Below are 15,989 nucleotides of genomic sequence, written 5' to 3'. Positions count from 1 at the left end.
AGCTGAAACTTCTCCTTACCTCATTAACGTCCATAAAACTATTCGTCTACGGTGCCACTCCTTCATTATCTCCAGCACAGATAAATACCATCTCAGTAAAACCTCCCAGTGTCTCTGAGACTGAAGGTAAAAATCAGTATTAGCAGGAAATCAGGCGTGAACTTTTATATTCTCTGGATCAGAACAGAAAGCCAGAGTTCATCACCTCCACAATCCTCCCAGAACCACAATCAACCAAACAGATGAATTATTAGCATAAAACTAAAAATATGTGAAATTAGAACTTAATAGAGCTGGTGTTTGTTTCCAGCATTAAAGATCATATTCAAACTCAAAATAATGTGAATTTACGATCAGAACAAGAAGAAAAACCATTTGCGCCCTCGTGTGTCCATAAAGTTTTCCAAATGGCTGCTAATTAATGAGATGAACAGAAATAAATGTTTTCCTTCTGACCAAAAGCCACATAAATGTGTTTTAATATCTTTATTTCATACTCAGGTTTTTATTTCTATACTTTGAGCTGCTGTTCAGACCGTTTTCATTGTTATCACCATTATTGACTTGAAGCAGAGATTACATTTGTTTTATTGATCAAATTGTTGCATGAAGGAGTTCAAACTTTTGTTCTGTTTAACAAAAAAAAAAGCTCAGCTTCAATTAACCACCAAGTCTCATGAAAAAAGTGAAAAAATAAGACGGTAGCTCCTAGCTACTGTTAGCATGAGGTTAGCTAATTAGCTGCTGCCTCGTTTGATTATGCGGAATAAATTAAATAATCAATATATCGCCTCATTAAAATGGATATTTTGTTTTATAGATTAAAAAAACGGGAGAAAATCAATAAATAAACGTAGTTTTAAGTAAAGGCTAGGCGTGGCTATGTAAGCAGCTAGCTAATATAGCGCTCTGAGCAGCTAGCGATTTCTGCTAACTTTAGCCATGCAGAAAACATTTTTACATTACTCTGGTTGTGTAATTAGTACTCATATTATAAATACTGAGATGTGATGAAAATCTCACAAGTCAGGTATTAGACTCAAGCTAGTTAAAGCTCATGTTAGCCTTAGTTAACGCTAATCTGGTACTTTTTCAGTAACTAGGAGACAGCAGCTCCTAGCTAGTGTTAGCATGCCTCAGTGCCTCATTTAATTATGTGGAATTAACTAAACAATCAAAATGCCGCCTCATTAAAATGGATATTTTGTTTTAAAGATAAAAAGAAATTGAAGAAAAGCAACAACTAAATATAGTTTAAGCTAAAGGCTAGGCGTGGCAATGTTAGCAGCTGGCTAATATAGCAGTCTGAGTAGTTCGCTAACGTTAGCCATGTAGATAACATTTTTATGTTTACTCTTGTGTGATTAGTACTCATAAATACTGAGACGTGTAATGAAAATCTCACTAGTAAAATTCAGTTATTACACTCCAGCTAGTTAAAGCTCGTGGCTAGCTTTAGCTAAAGCTAATCTGGTACTTTTTCAGTAGCTAGGAGACAATAGCAGCTGTGAGCTACTGTTAGCATGAGGCTAGCTGATTAGTTGCTGCCTCGTTTAATTACGTGGGATTAACTAAATAATGAAAATGTCACCTCATTAAATGGATATTTTGTTTTAAAGATTAAAAATGGACAAAAGCAACAATTAAACGCAGATTTAACTAAAGGCTAGCTGTGGCTATGTTAGCAGCTAACTTCTTCTGCTAACTTTAGCTATGTAGATAACATTTTTCTATTGCTCTGGTGTAATTAGTACTCATAAATACTGAGACATGTTTAATGAAAATCTCAAGTAAAATTCAGTTATTGCACTCAAGCTAGTTACAGCTCGTGGCTAGCCTTAGCTAAAGCTAATCTGGTACTTTTTCTTGTTTTCTGACTTTTAAAATCTCTGTTGATGCTCCAACATTTTAGCAAATCTGTTTGCTCTACAACATAAATATGACAAAAGCTAAGTGTAACATCTTAATGAAAACAAGTTCTGCCAAAAGCTAACTAGCTTAGCAGAGGGACGCTAGCTACCATCTCTCATGGAATTTTTTTTAGCTTTAAATCCACATTTTTAATGAGTACAGCGTATTTAAAGATAGATTTATTAAGCTAACTTAAACAGAATGCAAAAGGCGCATTTTGTTTTAATATATCAGCAGTAAATTAAAGTTAAAGCTCGTGGTTAGCCATAGCTCAAGCTAATCTGGTACTTCTCTTGTTTTGTGACTTCTGAAAACTCTGCTGATGCGCCAACATTTGAATAAATCGGGTTGTTCTAACATAAATATGACAAAAACTAATGAAATGGATATAAATTAAATGAATATAGCATATTTAAAGGTAGATTTATTAAGCTAATTGAATAAAAAGCAGCAGCCTTTAGACTATTTTATTTTATTATTTATTTTATTTTATTTTTATTTATTTTTATTTATTATTTTATTATTTTACTATTTTATTCTATTTACATTTAGCTCATCAGCAAACAAGATTTTTTTTCTTGTAAAGTTTTTTTTTGCATACTTTGAGCTACTGTTCAGACATTTATACCAATAAAGTTTTCAGTTATTACTTCCATGGTTGCTTTATTTGGTTTTATTGATCAAACTGTTGCATGAAGGAGTTAAAACTTCTGTTTAACAAAAAACCTCCACTTCAGGCAGCCAATCAGAGCCCGGCATCGACCCGAGCCTCGCTGAGGAATTTCTGCTTCATCCTGATGTGTAAAAGTTTGAGTCAGAGCTCCAGATAGCAGAGTGGGTGAGTCAGCTGGTATTTAAACGCCACACCCAGACGGTCCTGGACCAGAACTGCTGCCGCTCCGAGGTAAGAACTCTGCAGAACTTCTACACCACACACGGGTTCTAGTGTTTCTGCTGCTTTAGCTGCAGGAAATCAGGAAAAACAAGATGGAACAAGACGAGTTTCTTCACTGAAGGGTTTTATTTTGAAGGAGCTTTAATAGAAACCAACTGGACTTCTACTGGGAGGTTCTGGAAATGTTCTCCTCCGTCAACTGTCCAGTTGAAGGATTAAACACTAACAAATAAAAGCATTAATTAAAGTTTGCAGATTTCAGTGAACATGAGCAACATTTACGACTTTAAAGCTTTGAGTGAAACCCTTCAAAATAAGACTGAATTTTACGGGCAGAAATCGTTTATTTTTATTTACGGCACGTTTTTGTTCATTTATCTGCATCTACGGCGGCAGGAAAAGCACTTTTTCTGCTGGAACAAACCAAATTTCCTTTCAAAGTATTTCTATTTTATTGAGTTTTTCTTTTCAAAAGTCAGAAAACAAGAAAAGGTACCAGATTAGCTTCAGCTACGGCTAACAATGAGCTTTACATTTAATTTACTGCTGACATATTAAAACAAAATGTGCTCTTTTGTGTAGATTATTAATAAATCTATCTTTAAATATGCAATATTCATTCAGAATTTTGATATAAAGCTAAAAAAATATGAATTCCCCTGGAGTTGGTAGCTAGCATCCCTCTGCTAAGCTAGTTAGCTTTTAGCAGAGCTACTTTATCTGATGCTGGTTGTTTTCATTAAGATATAAAACTTAGTTTTTGTCATATTTATGTTGCAGAACAGATTTGCTAAAATGTTAGAGCATCAACAGAGTTTTCAAAAGTCAGAAAACAAGTACCAAATTAGCTTTAGCTATGGCTAACGACGAGCTTTAACCATCTGGACTGTAATAACTAAATTTTACTTGTGAGATTTTCATCACGTCTCAGTATTTATAATATGATACTAGTTACACAACCAGAGTAATATAAAACTGTTATCAACATGGCTGAAGTTAGCGGAAGAAGCTAGTTGCTAACATAGCCACACCTAGCCTTTAGCTAAAATTATATTTAGTTGTTGCTTTTCTCCTGTTTTTATATTAATCTTTAAAACAAAATATACATTTAATGAGGCGACATTTTATTTACTTTTTTCCACATAATTAAACAAGGCAGCAGCTAATCAGCTAACCTTATGTTAACAGTAGCTCAGAGCTGCTGTCTCATAGCTACTGAAAAAGTGCCAGATTAGCTTTAGCTAAAGCTAACCAAGAGCTTTAACCATCTGGAGTGCTATAACTGAATTTTCATCATGTCTGAGTATTTATAATATGAGTACTAATTACACAACCAGAGTAACACAAAAATGTCATCTACACGGCTAAAGTTAGTGGAAGAAGTTAGCTGCTCAGAGCGCTATATTAGCTAGCTGCTAACATAGCCACGCCTAGCCTTTAGTTAAAACTACATTTAGTTGTTGCTTTTCTCCTGTTTATTTTATCTGTAAAACTAAATATCCATTTTAATGAGGCAACATTTTGATTATTTAGTTAATTCCAAGTAATTAAACGAGGCAGCAGCTAATTAGCTAGCCTCATGCTAACAGTAGCTAGGAACTGCCGTCTCATTTGCAAAATGTGCAAACTTTAATTAATGCTTTTGTTGGTTTGTGTGTAAATGTGTCTGAACCAAACATTAATGAAGAAAAGCATTAATTTAGACATTTTAGGGAACGTTTACGACTATGAACTAAAGTTTTGGGTGAAAGTCTTTAAAATAAGACTAAATTTTATGTGGAGAAAGCTGAATAATAATATAATTAGCTGCGATTTTTATCATTTTAATATAATTTCTGGTTCATTGCTGTTATTTCTGTCTTTATGTTGTATTTATTTATTATTTGAAACGTATAAATGTGCAGCTTAATCAATATGTCTGCCGGTTATCTTTATGAATCAACTGATTGTTTGGTTTGGAAAAAGGCAGAAAAGACTGAAAAAAAAACAAAGTGACCAGGATAGATTTTTATATTTCATTTATTTGATCTGAACGACGGTGAAAAACTGAAGTATGTTGAGTTTTAATGACAGAAAACCAGAAATTTTTCCTAGTAAAACTGGATTTTAGGTGTTTTCCTTGAAAAAATAGGTTTGTGGAACAGACGGTTTTAATTCTGGGATCTTCTCATGTTTCATGTAATCATATTACTTTATTTCAAACAGTCTAAAGTGATCCTGGAGCTGTTTTGTTGCTGCCGTTGCTAGGTGATGTAACTTCCTGTCAGCAGGTCGAAGGTGGAGGGTCTCGGTAATGATTGAAGACTTTACAGCCGGACGGTCGGACTTTAATAACGCTGCTGTTACACAGCGACTGTTTGGTTTGTGAGTCATCGTCCTTATCAGTCGCCTCGCCTGGCCAATAAATCAAACACACCTCGGAGTGTTTACTGGAGGATCATTGTTGGGTTGTTTTTAGAGATCCGAGGAGGAAATCCAACGTTTCTCTGCTCTTTGTTCCGGATGGAACTCATCACACGTCTCCGTTTCCTTCAGAGTTTGAAACATCGATAAACTTTAACTTTATTTCACTACAGCTCCTCAGGAATCAGAACATGAGCAGCTAAACGCAGCTGGAACCCACTTTAACAAACAAAATCCATTCGTTTGTTGTTTGAACTCATTTCCTCTTTAGTTCTGTGTTCAAATCAACCAGAACTCCATTAATCCCAAAGAGAAGTTCTGTGATGTTCTAAAAACTTTTTCATTTCATCCAGTCTGGAATCAGCTTCAGTTTGTCCAAAACTTTGAACTTCTGCAGCGATGGAGAGACCAAACTGAGCTAACAGTTAGCTAACAGTTAGCTAACAGGCTAACAGTCAAATCATGTGAATGTTCTTAATCCTCGTGTCGTCCTGTTGGTCAAATTGACCTATTTTAAAGTTTGAAAATGTGGAGAAAAAAAATGTCACACTGAAACTTCTGATGTCCACATTTTCAACATGTTTGGGAAATCTTTGAACATTTTTTGGTGGAAAAAAAGAAATGTTAAAAATGTTTCTTAAGAACATTCACATAAAAATCAACCAAAATCCAGCGAATTTCACTGGATTTTGGTTGATTTTTATGTGGATGTTCTTAGGAAAATATTAGAAGTTTTACAGTTCTACTACATGTAATCACTTTAGATATTTTTAGGATTTCTAGTTTTGTGGTTTTAAGTAAAGTTTCTTCTTTAAAGGTTTTTATAATCTCACCTGACAGGTCGCTGTTGTTCTGCTTCTCTGTTTTATTGTGGAATAATGAATAAAACATGGATAAACGTGAGTTAAACAGCATTAAAGTTTGAAACTCACCTGTGGTTTGTTTCCAGGTGAATCCATCATGGCTCTGGTGTCGGAGTTTCTGAGTCAGCTGACTCTGTCCTATGGAGGGGTGAGTCTGGATCAGACAATATGAGTAAATACTGAGAGGAAATCATCTAAAAAAAAAAAGAAAATGACTGAAAAAACACAAACCAAACACAAATGAGTCTGTAAAAATGTAAACAGTGAAATATCTGCAGTAAGAGTTGGTGACACAATCTTATAGTTTTATAGAATAAATAATAAAGGAAATGTTTTTTTCTATTATTCCATCGTTCTAACGACTGATAGAAGACGTCTCTGAGTTCTCTCTCCTTCTTCATGATGTTCTGGTTCCACAGAGCTGCAGGACTTTAGATCAAAATGAACCACAGTGAAGAAAAACATGGACATATCTAACATTTTTCATTCATTTTGGACAACTTTTGGTGTGTATCAGGCACTTTTTTGTGTGTGTGTGTGTGTGTGGGGGGGGGCAAACTTGAACTAATTTTTCAAGTTTATTTTTATTATACTTCAAGTTGTTGGAGATCCATCCAGCATGGTGAAACATATTTCTACAGATTATGAGCAGAGTAGAGAGGAACCATGGACATAGAAAAACATCTCCAGGATGAGGAGATAAAACCACCAGAAAGAGACACAAAACAACAACAAAAAAAGACAAAACAGGACCTAAAACATCGAAAGCAAGATCAGAAATTACCAAAACGAGACACAAACGGCAAAAACGAGACACAAAATGACAAAAACAAGACACAAAATGACAAAAACGAGACACAAAATGACAAGAAAAAGACAAAACATCTCCAACATGAGGAGATGTTTCTAGAAACATCTTCCAGAAGCTCCTACCATCACCAGGACCTGATGACTGACAATAAATTAAACGTATTTTTAAACTTCAATCTGGCTGTTATTAAACTCTCTAAATATTCTACTGAAGCTTTAATCTTCTATATTATGTAACTTTACAAACTTTACTGCATCTTTACAACCTGACGGAGTTTTACTGCCTCCTAAAGCAGGTAAAGGTGAGTTTCTGAGGCTCTGCCCACAGTTCACCTGCACAACCAGACAGCTGATAACCGATCAATGATCAATCAGAGGTCCTCTGGAAATATTCAGACTCTGAATGAGTCACTCAGGAAACCAGAAGTTCCTCCTGTAGTTCCTCCTGTAGTTCCTCCTGTAGTTCCTCTTGTAGTTCCTCCTGTAGTTCCTCCTGTAGTTCCTCTTGTAGTTCCTCCTGTAGTTCCTCTTGTAGTTCCTCCTGTAGTTCCTCCTGTAGTTCCTCCTGTAGTTCCTCCTGTAGTTCCTCGTGTAGTTCCTCCTGTAGTTCCTCCTTAGTTCTTCCTGTAGTTCCTCCTGTAGTTCCTCCTGTAGTTCCTCCTGTAGTTCCTCCTGTAGTTCCTCCTGTAGTTCTTCTTGTAGTTCCTCCTGTAGGTCTTCCTCTAGTTCCTCCTGTAGTTCCTCCTTAGTTCCTCCTGTAGTTCCTCCTGTAGGTCTTCCTGTAGTTCCTCCTGTAGTTCCTCTTGTAGTTCCTCCTGTAGTTCCTCCTGTAGTTCCTCCTGTAGTTCCTCCTGTAGTTCCTCCTTAGTTCTTCCTGTAGTTCCTCCTGTAGTTCCTCCTGTAGTTCCTCCTGTAGTTCCTCCTGTAGTTCCTCCTGTAGTTCCTCCTTAGTTCTTCCTGTAGTTCCTCCTGTAGTTCTTCCTGTAGTTCCTCCTGTAGTTCTTCCTGTAGTTCCTCCTGTAGTTCCTCTTGTAGTTCCTCCTGTAGTTCGTCCTTAGTTCCTCCTGTAGTTCCTCCTGTAGTTCTTCCTGTAGTTCCTCCTGTAGTTCTTCCTGTAGTTCCTCCTTAGTTCTTCCTGTAGTTTCTCCTGTAGTTCCTCCTGTAGTTCTTCCTGTAGTTCCTCCTTAATTCTTCCTGTAGTTCCTCCTTAGTTCTTCCTGTAGTTCTTCCTGTAGTTCCTCCTGTAGTTCCTCCTGTAGTTCTTCCTGTAGTTCTTCCTGTAGTTCCTCCTGTAGTTCCTCCTGTAGTTCCTCCTGTAGTTCCTCTTGTAGTTCCTCCTGTAGTTCCTCCTGTAGTTGCTCATTAGTTCCTCCTGTAGTTCCTCCTGTAGTTCCTCCTTAGTTCCTCCTGTAGTTCCTCCTGTCGGTCTTCCTGTAGTTCCTCCTTAGTTCCTCCTGTAGTTCCTCCTGTAGGTCTTCCTGTAGTTCCTCCTGTAGTTCCTCCTGTAGTTCCTCCTGTAGTTCCTCCTTAGTTCCTCCTGTAGTTCCTCCTGTAGGTCTTCCTCTAGTTCCTCCTGTAGTTCCTCCTTAGTTCCTCCTGTAGTTCCTCCTGTAGGTCTTCCTGTAGTTCCTCCTGTAGTTCCTCCTGTAGTTCCTAACGTTCTGTTCTCTGTAGGAAGCTGAGCCCAGGTTTCCCACTGTGGTTCCAGTCCGAGATTTCGACCCGGCAAAGGATGCTGCCAGACTGGAGACGGCCATCAAGACTAAAGGTGAGGAGAAGACCTGGACCAGAACCTGAAGTAGAACTAGAACCAGAACTAGAACCAGAACTAGAACCTGAATCAGAACCAGAACCAGAACCAGAACCAGAACCAGAACCAGAACCTCCTATTAAACCATCAGAGGTCTGATATTCAGATCAATACCATCTGATTGGTTTTAGATCAATAAATGATTTGATCCATCTCCCAGCTCTGGTCTGATGATGTCATTACCGCTGCAGCCTATAGGAGGCGTCGCTTTGAGACCTTCAGCCAATCAGACGTTAGGTTTCTAATAAACAGGAAGTTGAGGTCTGCAGAATTCAGCAGCTTCCTGTCGGAGGATTTCCCTCCTCAGAGGAACCAGATTTCAGGAAAACTATAAAAACCTTGTCCTGGTCAAAACCTTTCACAATAAAATACTTTTCATCAACTCTGTTAATGATCCTGGAGCTGAATTTAGTTTCTAATCCATGTTTTTATTCTGTATTTATGTCTAATCATAACTTAAAAAACAAACCAGCAGAAAACACAAACTCAGATTGTTTTCTTTCATTAGAAACATGAAAAACTGGAGTTCAAGTTCCTCGTGTTGCATCTGGAGATAAAATCATAAATTAAAGTGTTTTTAATCCTAAACTTAAAGTGTTTTTATTCATAAATTAAAAGTTTTTTAATCCTAAATTAAAAGTGTTTTTAATCCTAAATTAAAAGTGTTTTTCTCCTCAGGTGTGGACGAACAGACGATCATCGACATTCTGACCAGACGGAGCTACGAGCAGCGCCGAGACATCGCCTTCGAATACGAACGAATCGCCAGGAAGGTCTTTAATTAACTGGAAATAAAGTTTACGTTTATTTTCTGCTCAGATCTGATGAAGAAACAGAGTTTTTAGCTTTTTATGTGACTCTATTGCTAAATTTTTGTTATTTTTTTAAACTAGAAAACAGCGTCAGAGAGGAATAAAGGCTGTTTTTTTATGATATACAAATAGACCAAACATTTATTATTATTATTATTATTATTATTATTATTATTATTATTAGAATAAAACACCTGAACATCTACTGATGACTAAATAATCTTTTTTTTTAGCCTGATAGGAGTTATTTTAGAGATAAATACTAACTTTTGTGAGTTTTTCTGAGTGCGAATCACTAAATATGCAGAAAAAATGAAGCAATTTACCAAAACAAATCAGCAAACTATGAACTACAGAGCAAATTCGGTGTATAGAATAAAATAGACAGTACAAATAATATGGAAAAATTTGTAAAACAATTAAATAAACACCAAAAATGTGGATATTTTGTCCATTTTCAGTTTTATCTTCCCTTCTAGAACCCAGCTTTATGACTTGCTGCTGAATTCTGATCTTAAATCAGTCGTTTCACCTCTTTCCATTCTTATTTCCAGGACCTGCCGACGGCCCTGAAGGGGGCGCTGTCCGGCTCTCTGGAGTCTCTCATGCTGGGTTTGATGAAGTCCACGTCTCAGTACGACGCCTCCGAACTCAGAGCCTCCATCAAGGTCAGAACTGAGGATGTTCTAGATCAGGTCCAGAACCTCCCAGTAGAAGTCCAGCTGAAGGCCTAAACACCAACCAACAAAAGCATTAATTAAAGTTTGGATTTACACCTTTTAGGGAACCAAAGCAACATTAACGACTGTAAAGGTTTGAATGGAAGTCTTTAAAATAAGACTGAATTCTATGTGCAGAAAGTCAAATAATAACATTATTAGCTACTGTTTAAAAAAAAATCATATTTATATCATTTCTGGTTCAGTGCTGTTATTTCTGTCTTCATGTTGTATTTATTTATATAATAAATAATTTATATTTATATAATTTATATAAATAATATATATTTATAATATATAATACATGAATAAATATATATTATATTTTCATATAATATATAATAATACATTTATATGATTTATACAATTTGACACGTGTAAATGTGCAGTTTAAAGGTAATTAACCACCAAGTCTCATGAAATAAGCTCCTAGCTACTGTTAGCATGAGGCTAGCTGATTAGCTGCCTCGTTTAATTACATGGAATATGTGGCTCATGCGTGGCTATGTTAGCAGCTAGCTAGTATAGCACTCTGAGTAGTTAGCTTCTTCTGCTAACTTTAGCTGTGTAGATGATATTTTTCACCTGGTTTGTTTACATCTCATTTGGTTTATTTACTTCTTTCCTGGTTTGTTTACGTCTCTCCTGGTTTGTTTATGTCTCATTTGGTTTATTTACGTCTTTCCTGGTTTGTTTACGTCTCTCCTGGTTTGTTTATGTCTCATTTGGTTTATTTACGTCTTTCCTGGTTTGTTTACGTCTCTCCTGGTTTGTTTATGTCTCATTTGGTTTATTTACGTCTTTCCTGGTTTGTTTACGTCTCTCCTGGTTTGTTTACATCTCATTTGGTTTATTTATGTCTCTCCTGGTTTGTTTACGTCTCTCCTGGTTTGTTTATGTCTCATTTGGTTTATTTACAGTCTTTACTGGTTTGTTTACGTCTCTCCTGGTTTGTGCCTTCTGGTTTTCAGGGACTCGGGACCGACGAGGAGACGCTGATCGAGTTGGTTTGTTCCAGAAACAACGAGGAGCTGATGGCGATCAAGAAGGTTTACAAAGAAAGTGAGTGAAGTTCAAATAACTGACATTAAATATGTAGATTAAATCTTTATTTGTTATTTAGTACCAACATTTAAACCACTTTACATTCTAAACGTCTTTCATTATATCTGTAAGCTTATCTTTATCCTACCTTCTCATGTCATTTACACATTTTGCACATCCTGTCACTCTGTATATTCTGTTGATTTTTTTCTAGCTTAGATTTTATATATTTTTATCATTTTCTTTAATTTTATATAGTATTATTTTGTTTTGCTTTATCATATTTTATTTTATTTCACTTTATCTTGTTTCACTTTCTTTAATTTTTTTATTTGATCTTATTTTATTTTAAATTTATTACACAAAAAAATAGAATTATTTTGACATGGTAAACTTAAATAAATGTACATGTAGGCTGCCATAATATGGTAAAAATAAAACTGGTTAATTTGTCACAAAATTAATCCTAACTGTAAAACAAAAGCAAAGATTTCTCCAGTTTCAGCTTCTTTTATCTGAGATTTTACTTCTATTACAAGAAAATTTAAATAATTAAATGTTTGGGACGTCAATGTCAGAACAAATTACAAAAAATCTAAATTAAAGGCGTCATTGGAAAATGGTGAAATTTTCACTTTTTTTCAACAATTCATACAACAAAAAAACACAACTTATACCTCCAGTAAACAACTTAAAAATTAAGAAAAGTTGAAAAGTTGCAGCTCTTTATTCTATTTATTGTCATCTACAGCAGCAGTGAAGCTAACGTCACTAACGTAATTAATGTCATTACTAGCATCCATATGCTAATAGACGGCATTCATTGCCTACACAGTAATATCTCTATGCTAGCAACTGGCCTCCTTGGGGCTATCGTTAGCATCCCATATTTATTGGGTAGCATCTTTAGGTACTCAATATCTTTGTGTTAGCCACTCCCCAAACTTGTCATTAGCGCTGGTATGCTAGTTATCGCTACAGAGATGGACATGAGCTAGAAATAAAGATTGTAATTGTTCTTTCAGACGTCAGAACATTTGAACTAAACGTCAGTATGTCACTAATATAGCTAACATCGCTAACTTAGCTAACTTTGTTTTTTATTCTGTCAGTGTTTAAGAAGGAGTTGGACAAAGACGTCGCCGGAGACACATCAGGAAACTTCGCTAAACTGCTGCTGGCTCTGGTTCAGGTAAACCACAGGCTTTTATTCTGAAAACACTTCTAACATTAATACATTTCTATACATTTACCTTTAACACAATAAATATTTAATCGCTATTTAAAGTCCTGAAACTCATAGAAATTCAGTTTTATAGAATTTAGGAAATGTTATTGCAGCTTATTTAGATTCTTCTGAACAGAACGAAGACCAGAAGGTGATATTTAATCATGTTTGATGATAATTTATTCAGTTCTTGTTCATTATAAACTGTAAAATGTTACTTTCTTAGTTAACAGTCTGCAGGTATCCACTTTATAATTAATATGTGACAGAATGAGGCATTTTCTCAGCCTAATTTTAATTCTAGGAAAAGAGCACGAATTAGAAGATTAATTTTTCATTTTTAACACCGACTTTTATTTATTTTTAATTTACAGACGAGACGAGACGAACCCTCCAACGTTGTCGACTATCAGACGATTGATGAAGACGCCAGAGTGAGTCTCACCATGTTCATAGAAAGTTTGTTCTCTAAAGAGAAAGTTTTAGATCCTCTGGTTGGAGTTTGTTTCCTGATGTATTGATCGATAGTTGATCGACCATCAATAATCTGATTGATTCGAACCTTCTGAACCTCTCAGCTGCTGTATGAAGCCGGAGTCCAGAGGAAGGGCACCGACGTGGCTGCCTGGATCTCCATCATGTGCCAGAGGAGCGTCCCTCACCTGCAGAAAGGTGAGCTGCTTCCTGAATACTACAAAATAAAAGCCTCACAGCTGCATGTCTACAGATTAACCCTTGTGTCGTCCTGCAGGTCAGAACTGACCCGTTTTAAAGTTTGAAAATGTGGAAAAAAACATATTTTCACAGTGAAACTTCTGATGTCCACATTTTCAACATTTTTGGGAAATCTTTGAAAAAATTTTTGGTGGAAAAAAAGAAATGTTAAAAATGTTCTTAAAGAAAACATTAGAAGTTTTACTGATATATATGGAATCACTTCAGATATTTTTAGGATTTTTTTGAAAGATTTTTACTCATTTTTTGAAAATATTTACTAGAATTTTCTTGCCAAATTTGTGGGATTTTTAAAATAAAACTTTTAAGGGAAACTTTTAAAGAATTATTGGAATTTTCTTCCTGAAGGTTTTGCAAATTTTCAGAAATTTGGGGAATTTTTTTGCTGAATTTTTGGATTTTTTTCAGACAAGGAAATTATTTTTTGGTGCCCGTAAATGAAGACAACAGGAGGGTTAATGTCTTCATTAGACAAGAAAGAACACAAACTGTTTACTTAAAATGACAACCAGTTTACTTCTAATTCCATTTTTAATGTTTAATTTGCATCCAGCACATCTTTCAGTGTCACCGTTTTACCTGGTAATTTACATTTAATACATGTTTTTCTGCTGAACTGAAGCCGTTTCTATGTTTTTTAATCTGTTGTGTTGCAGTGTTTGAGAGGTATAAGAGCTACAGTCCCTACGACATGAAGGAGAGCATCAGGAAGGAGGTCAAAGGAGATCTGGAGAAATCCTTCCTCACTCTGGGTTCGTACAAAAACTTCTATATAACATGATCCAAAATGACAGACGTTTACATCGTAGCTTTGAGCTCTGATTGATCTCCATTAACAGAGGAAGTTAGGAACATCTAGTTCATGTTTTCTGTATAAACTCACCTCCAGCTCCTACCTGTTGGTGGCACTGCAGAGACAAAAGGTTCTTCTTCTCTCCTGCTTCACCATCATCCATTAAACTCAGTCTGGTAGTTTTTATATAATCCTGCTGCTATGCTAGTTAGCGCTACAGAGATGGACACGAGGCAGGAATAAAGATTGTAATTGTTCTTTCAGACGTCAGAACATTTGAACTAAACGCTGATCTTCTTCTCTCCAGTCGAGTGTTTCGAGAACAGGCAGCTGTACTTCGCTAACCGACTCCACGAGGCCATGAAGGTAACGTGCGGCATTTAAAAGCGTCTGTCCTCCGTCTTCCTGCCGCTCTGCTGAAGTTGTGTCTGCTTTCAGAGTAAAGGAGCGAAGGAGAAGGTGGTGACCAGGATCATGGTGTCTCGCTGTGAAGTCGACCTGATGAGGATCAGAACAGAGTTTAAGAGGGAACACAAGAAGTCTCTGTACCAGACCATCGCTGTGAGTGCCTGCAACGCCCCACACTGGCTCAGACCTTGAACGCACCACAGAGACAAACATACAGTTTATTCATAAAACAACAATAACTACATAAAATTAGAAAAACATCTGGTTATCTCTGTGTGTCAGACATCAGAGGAAACATTTAAAATATTAGATAAAATATTTTAGTAACTTTAAGCGACATGAATAAAATAATACCTTATTTTATCTATATATTTTATTTATTTTTTTACAGTGACAGTGTTCAGTAATCAAAATTTCATGCAGATTATACTGAGACTTATTAATAAAATTGTTTTTAAATACAAAATTGCCAAACATATGATCAGTTTTAGACCCATACTATGATTATTTTATAAACCAAACTATTGATTCCTACATATTAATTAACAGCGACAATTATTTAAAAACATCTTCACGCCTCAAAACAGAGATAAAAATTAGTAAAAATTAAAAAAATTATTCATTATATTAACTGTATTATTATTATTATGTTTTTGCTGTGGTTTATTTATATATAAATTAGATATTAGTTAATAATAATAATAATATATTGCTGTGCAGAATGAACTGTAATAATTTTATAGTTCTAGAATATTGTTTTACACAACATTTCTGTCTTTTATGTGATTATTATTATTAATATTCTTGTATTTCAGGAGCACACTAAAGGCGACTACCAGAAAGCTCTGCTCAGTCTGTGTGGAGGCGACGACTGAAACCGTCTGGACTCGGTTTCCCAGAAGGCCGCTGGGTGGAAGCATCAGCTGACCTCCTGTCAGTATTACTGTAAAACTAACGTCACGTCTGCCTGAACAGATTCAGACTGGAAGCAAAATAAAACAGTTTGAATGTTTGTGTGTTTGACTGAATGAACAGCAGGTGGCAGCAGAGACTCACAGCTGCAGCATCCAATACATGCAGAGATACACACACACACACACACACACACACACACACACACACACACACACACACACCCACACACACACACACACACACACACACACACACACACACACACACACACACACACACACACACACACACACACACACACAGACAGACACACACTCACTGGAGATCATCCGTCAGTCTAACTTTATTTAAACTCACCGTTCATACGGGACAGGTGATGAACAGGAAGGTAAATAAGGACTGAAAATAGAAACAGAAGAGGAAATAAAATAAAAATAATAATAGATTAAATACAAAATGGTACAAAACTTATTTCAGAATATTAATTGAATAATAGAGTGAAAGATAAATGTCAGAGAAATTGAACTAATGAAAGCAGAGTCAAGATTAAGAAAAACAAAATAAGCTAATATCTGATGCTCACTATGAACCCAAATATGGTGAAAAAATTAATTATTCATATGGCTGGGAATCATTTTAACTG

The 15,989-nt window shown here is 35.8% G+C and overlaps 1 protein-coding gene across 1 annotated transcript; it reads left to right on the top strand.

The window, feature by feature from the left end:
* Positions 1-2,720: 2,720 nt before the first annotated feature.
* Positions 2,721-15,443, top strand: LOC111578891 (annexin A2). Its single transcript, XM_023285871.3, has 13 exons — positions 2,721-2,815; positions 6,159-6,220; positions 8,557-8,650; positions 9,371-9,465; positions 10,059-10,172; positions 11,195-11,285; positions 12,380-12,459; positions 12,870-12,929; positions 13,074-13,167; positions 13,887-13,982; positions 14,331-14,389; positions 14,462-14,584; positions 15,247-15,443. The coding sequence occupies exons 2-13, from the start codon at positions 6,170-6,172 to the stop codon at positions 15,304-15,306; spliced, it is 1,017 nt and encodes a 338-aa protein (XP_023141639.2). The 5' UTR covers positions 2,721-2,815; positions 6,159-6,169; the 3' UTR covers positions 15,307-15,443.
* Positions 15,444-15,989: the final 546 nt, after the last annotated feature.

Source organism: Amphiprion ocellaris, chromosome 1 (genome assembly GCF_022539595.1).
Source record: "Amphiprion ocellaris isolate individual 3 ecotype Okinawa chromosome 1, ASM2253959v1, whole genome shotgun sequence".
Taxonomy (NCBI): Eukaryota; Metazoa; Chordata; class Actinopteri; family Pomacentridae; genus Amphiprion; species Amphiprion ocellaris.
Note: the sequence above shows the minus strand (reverse complement) of the source record. Positions and strands in the feature narration are given on the sequence as shown.

Coding starts and splice junctions, on each gene's coding strand:
- LOC111578891 (XM_023285871.3), top strand. CDS start 6,170: ATGGCTCTGGTGTCGGAGTTTCTGAGTCAGCTGACTCTGTCCTATGGA. Junction 14,390..14,461: donor GACTCCACGAGGCCATGAAG/GTAACGTGCGGC, acceptor GTCTGCTTTCAG/AGTAAAGGAGCGAAGGAGAA. Junction 14,585..15,246: donor CTCTGTACCAGACCATCGCT/GTGAGTGCCTGC, acceptor CTTGTATTTCAG/GAGCACACTAAAGGCGACTA.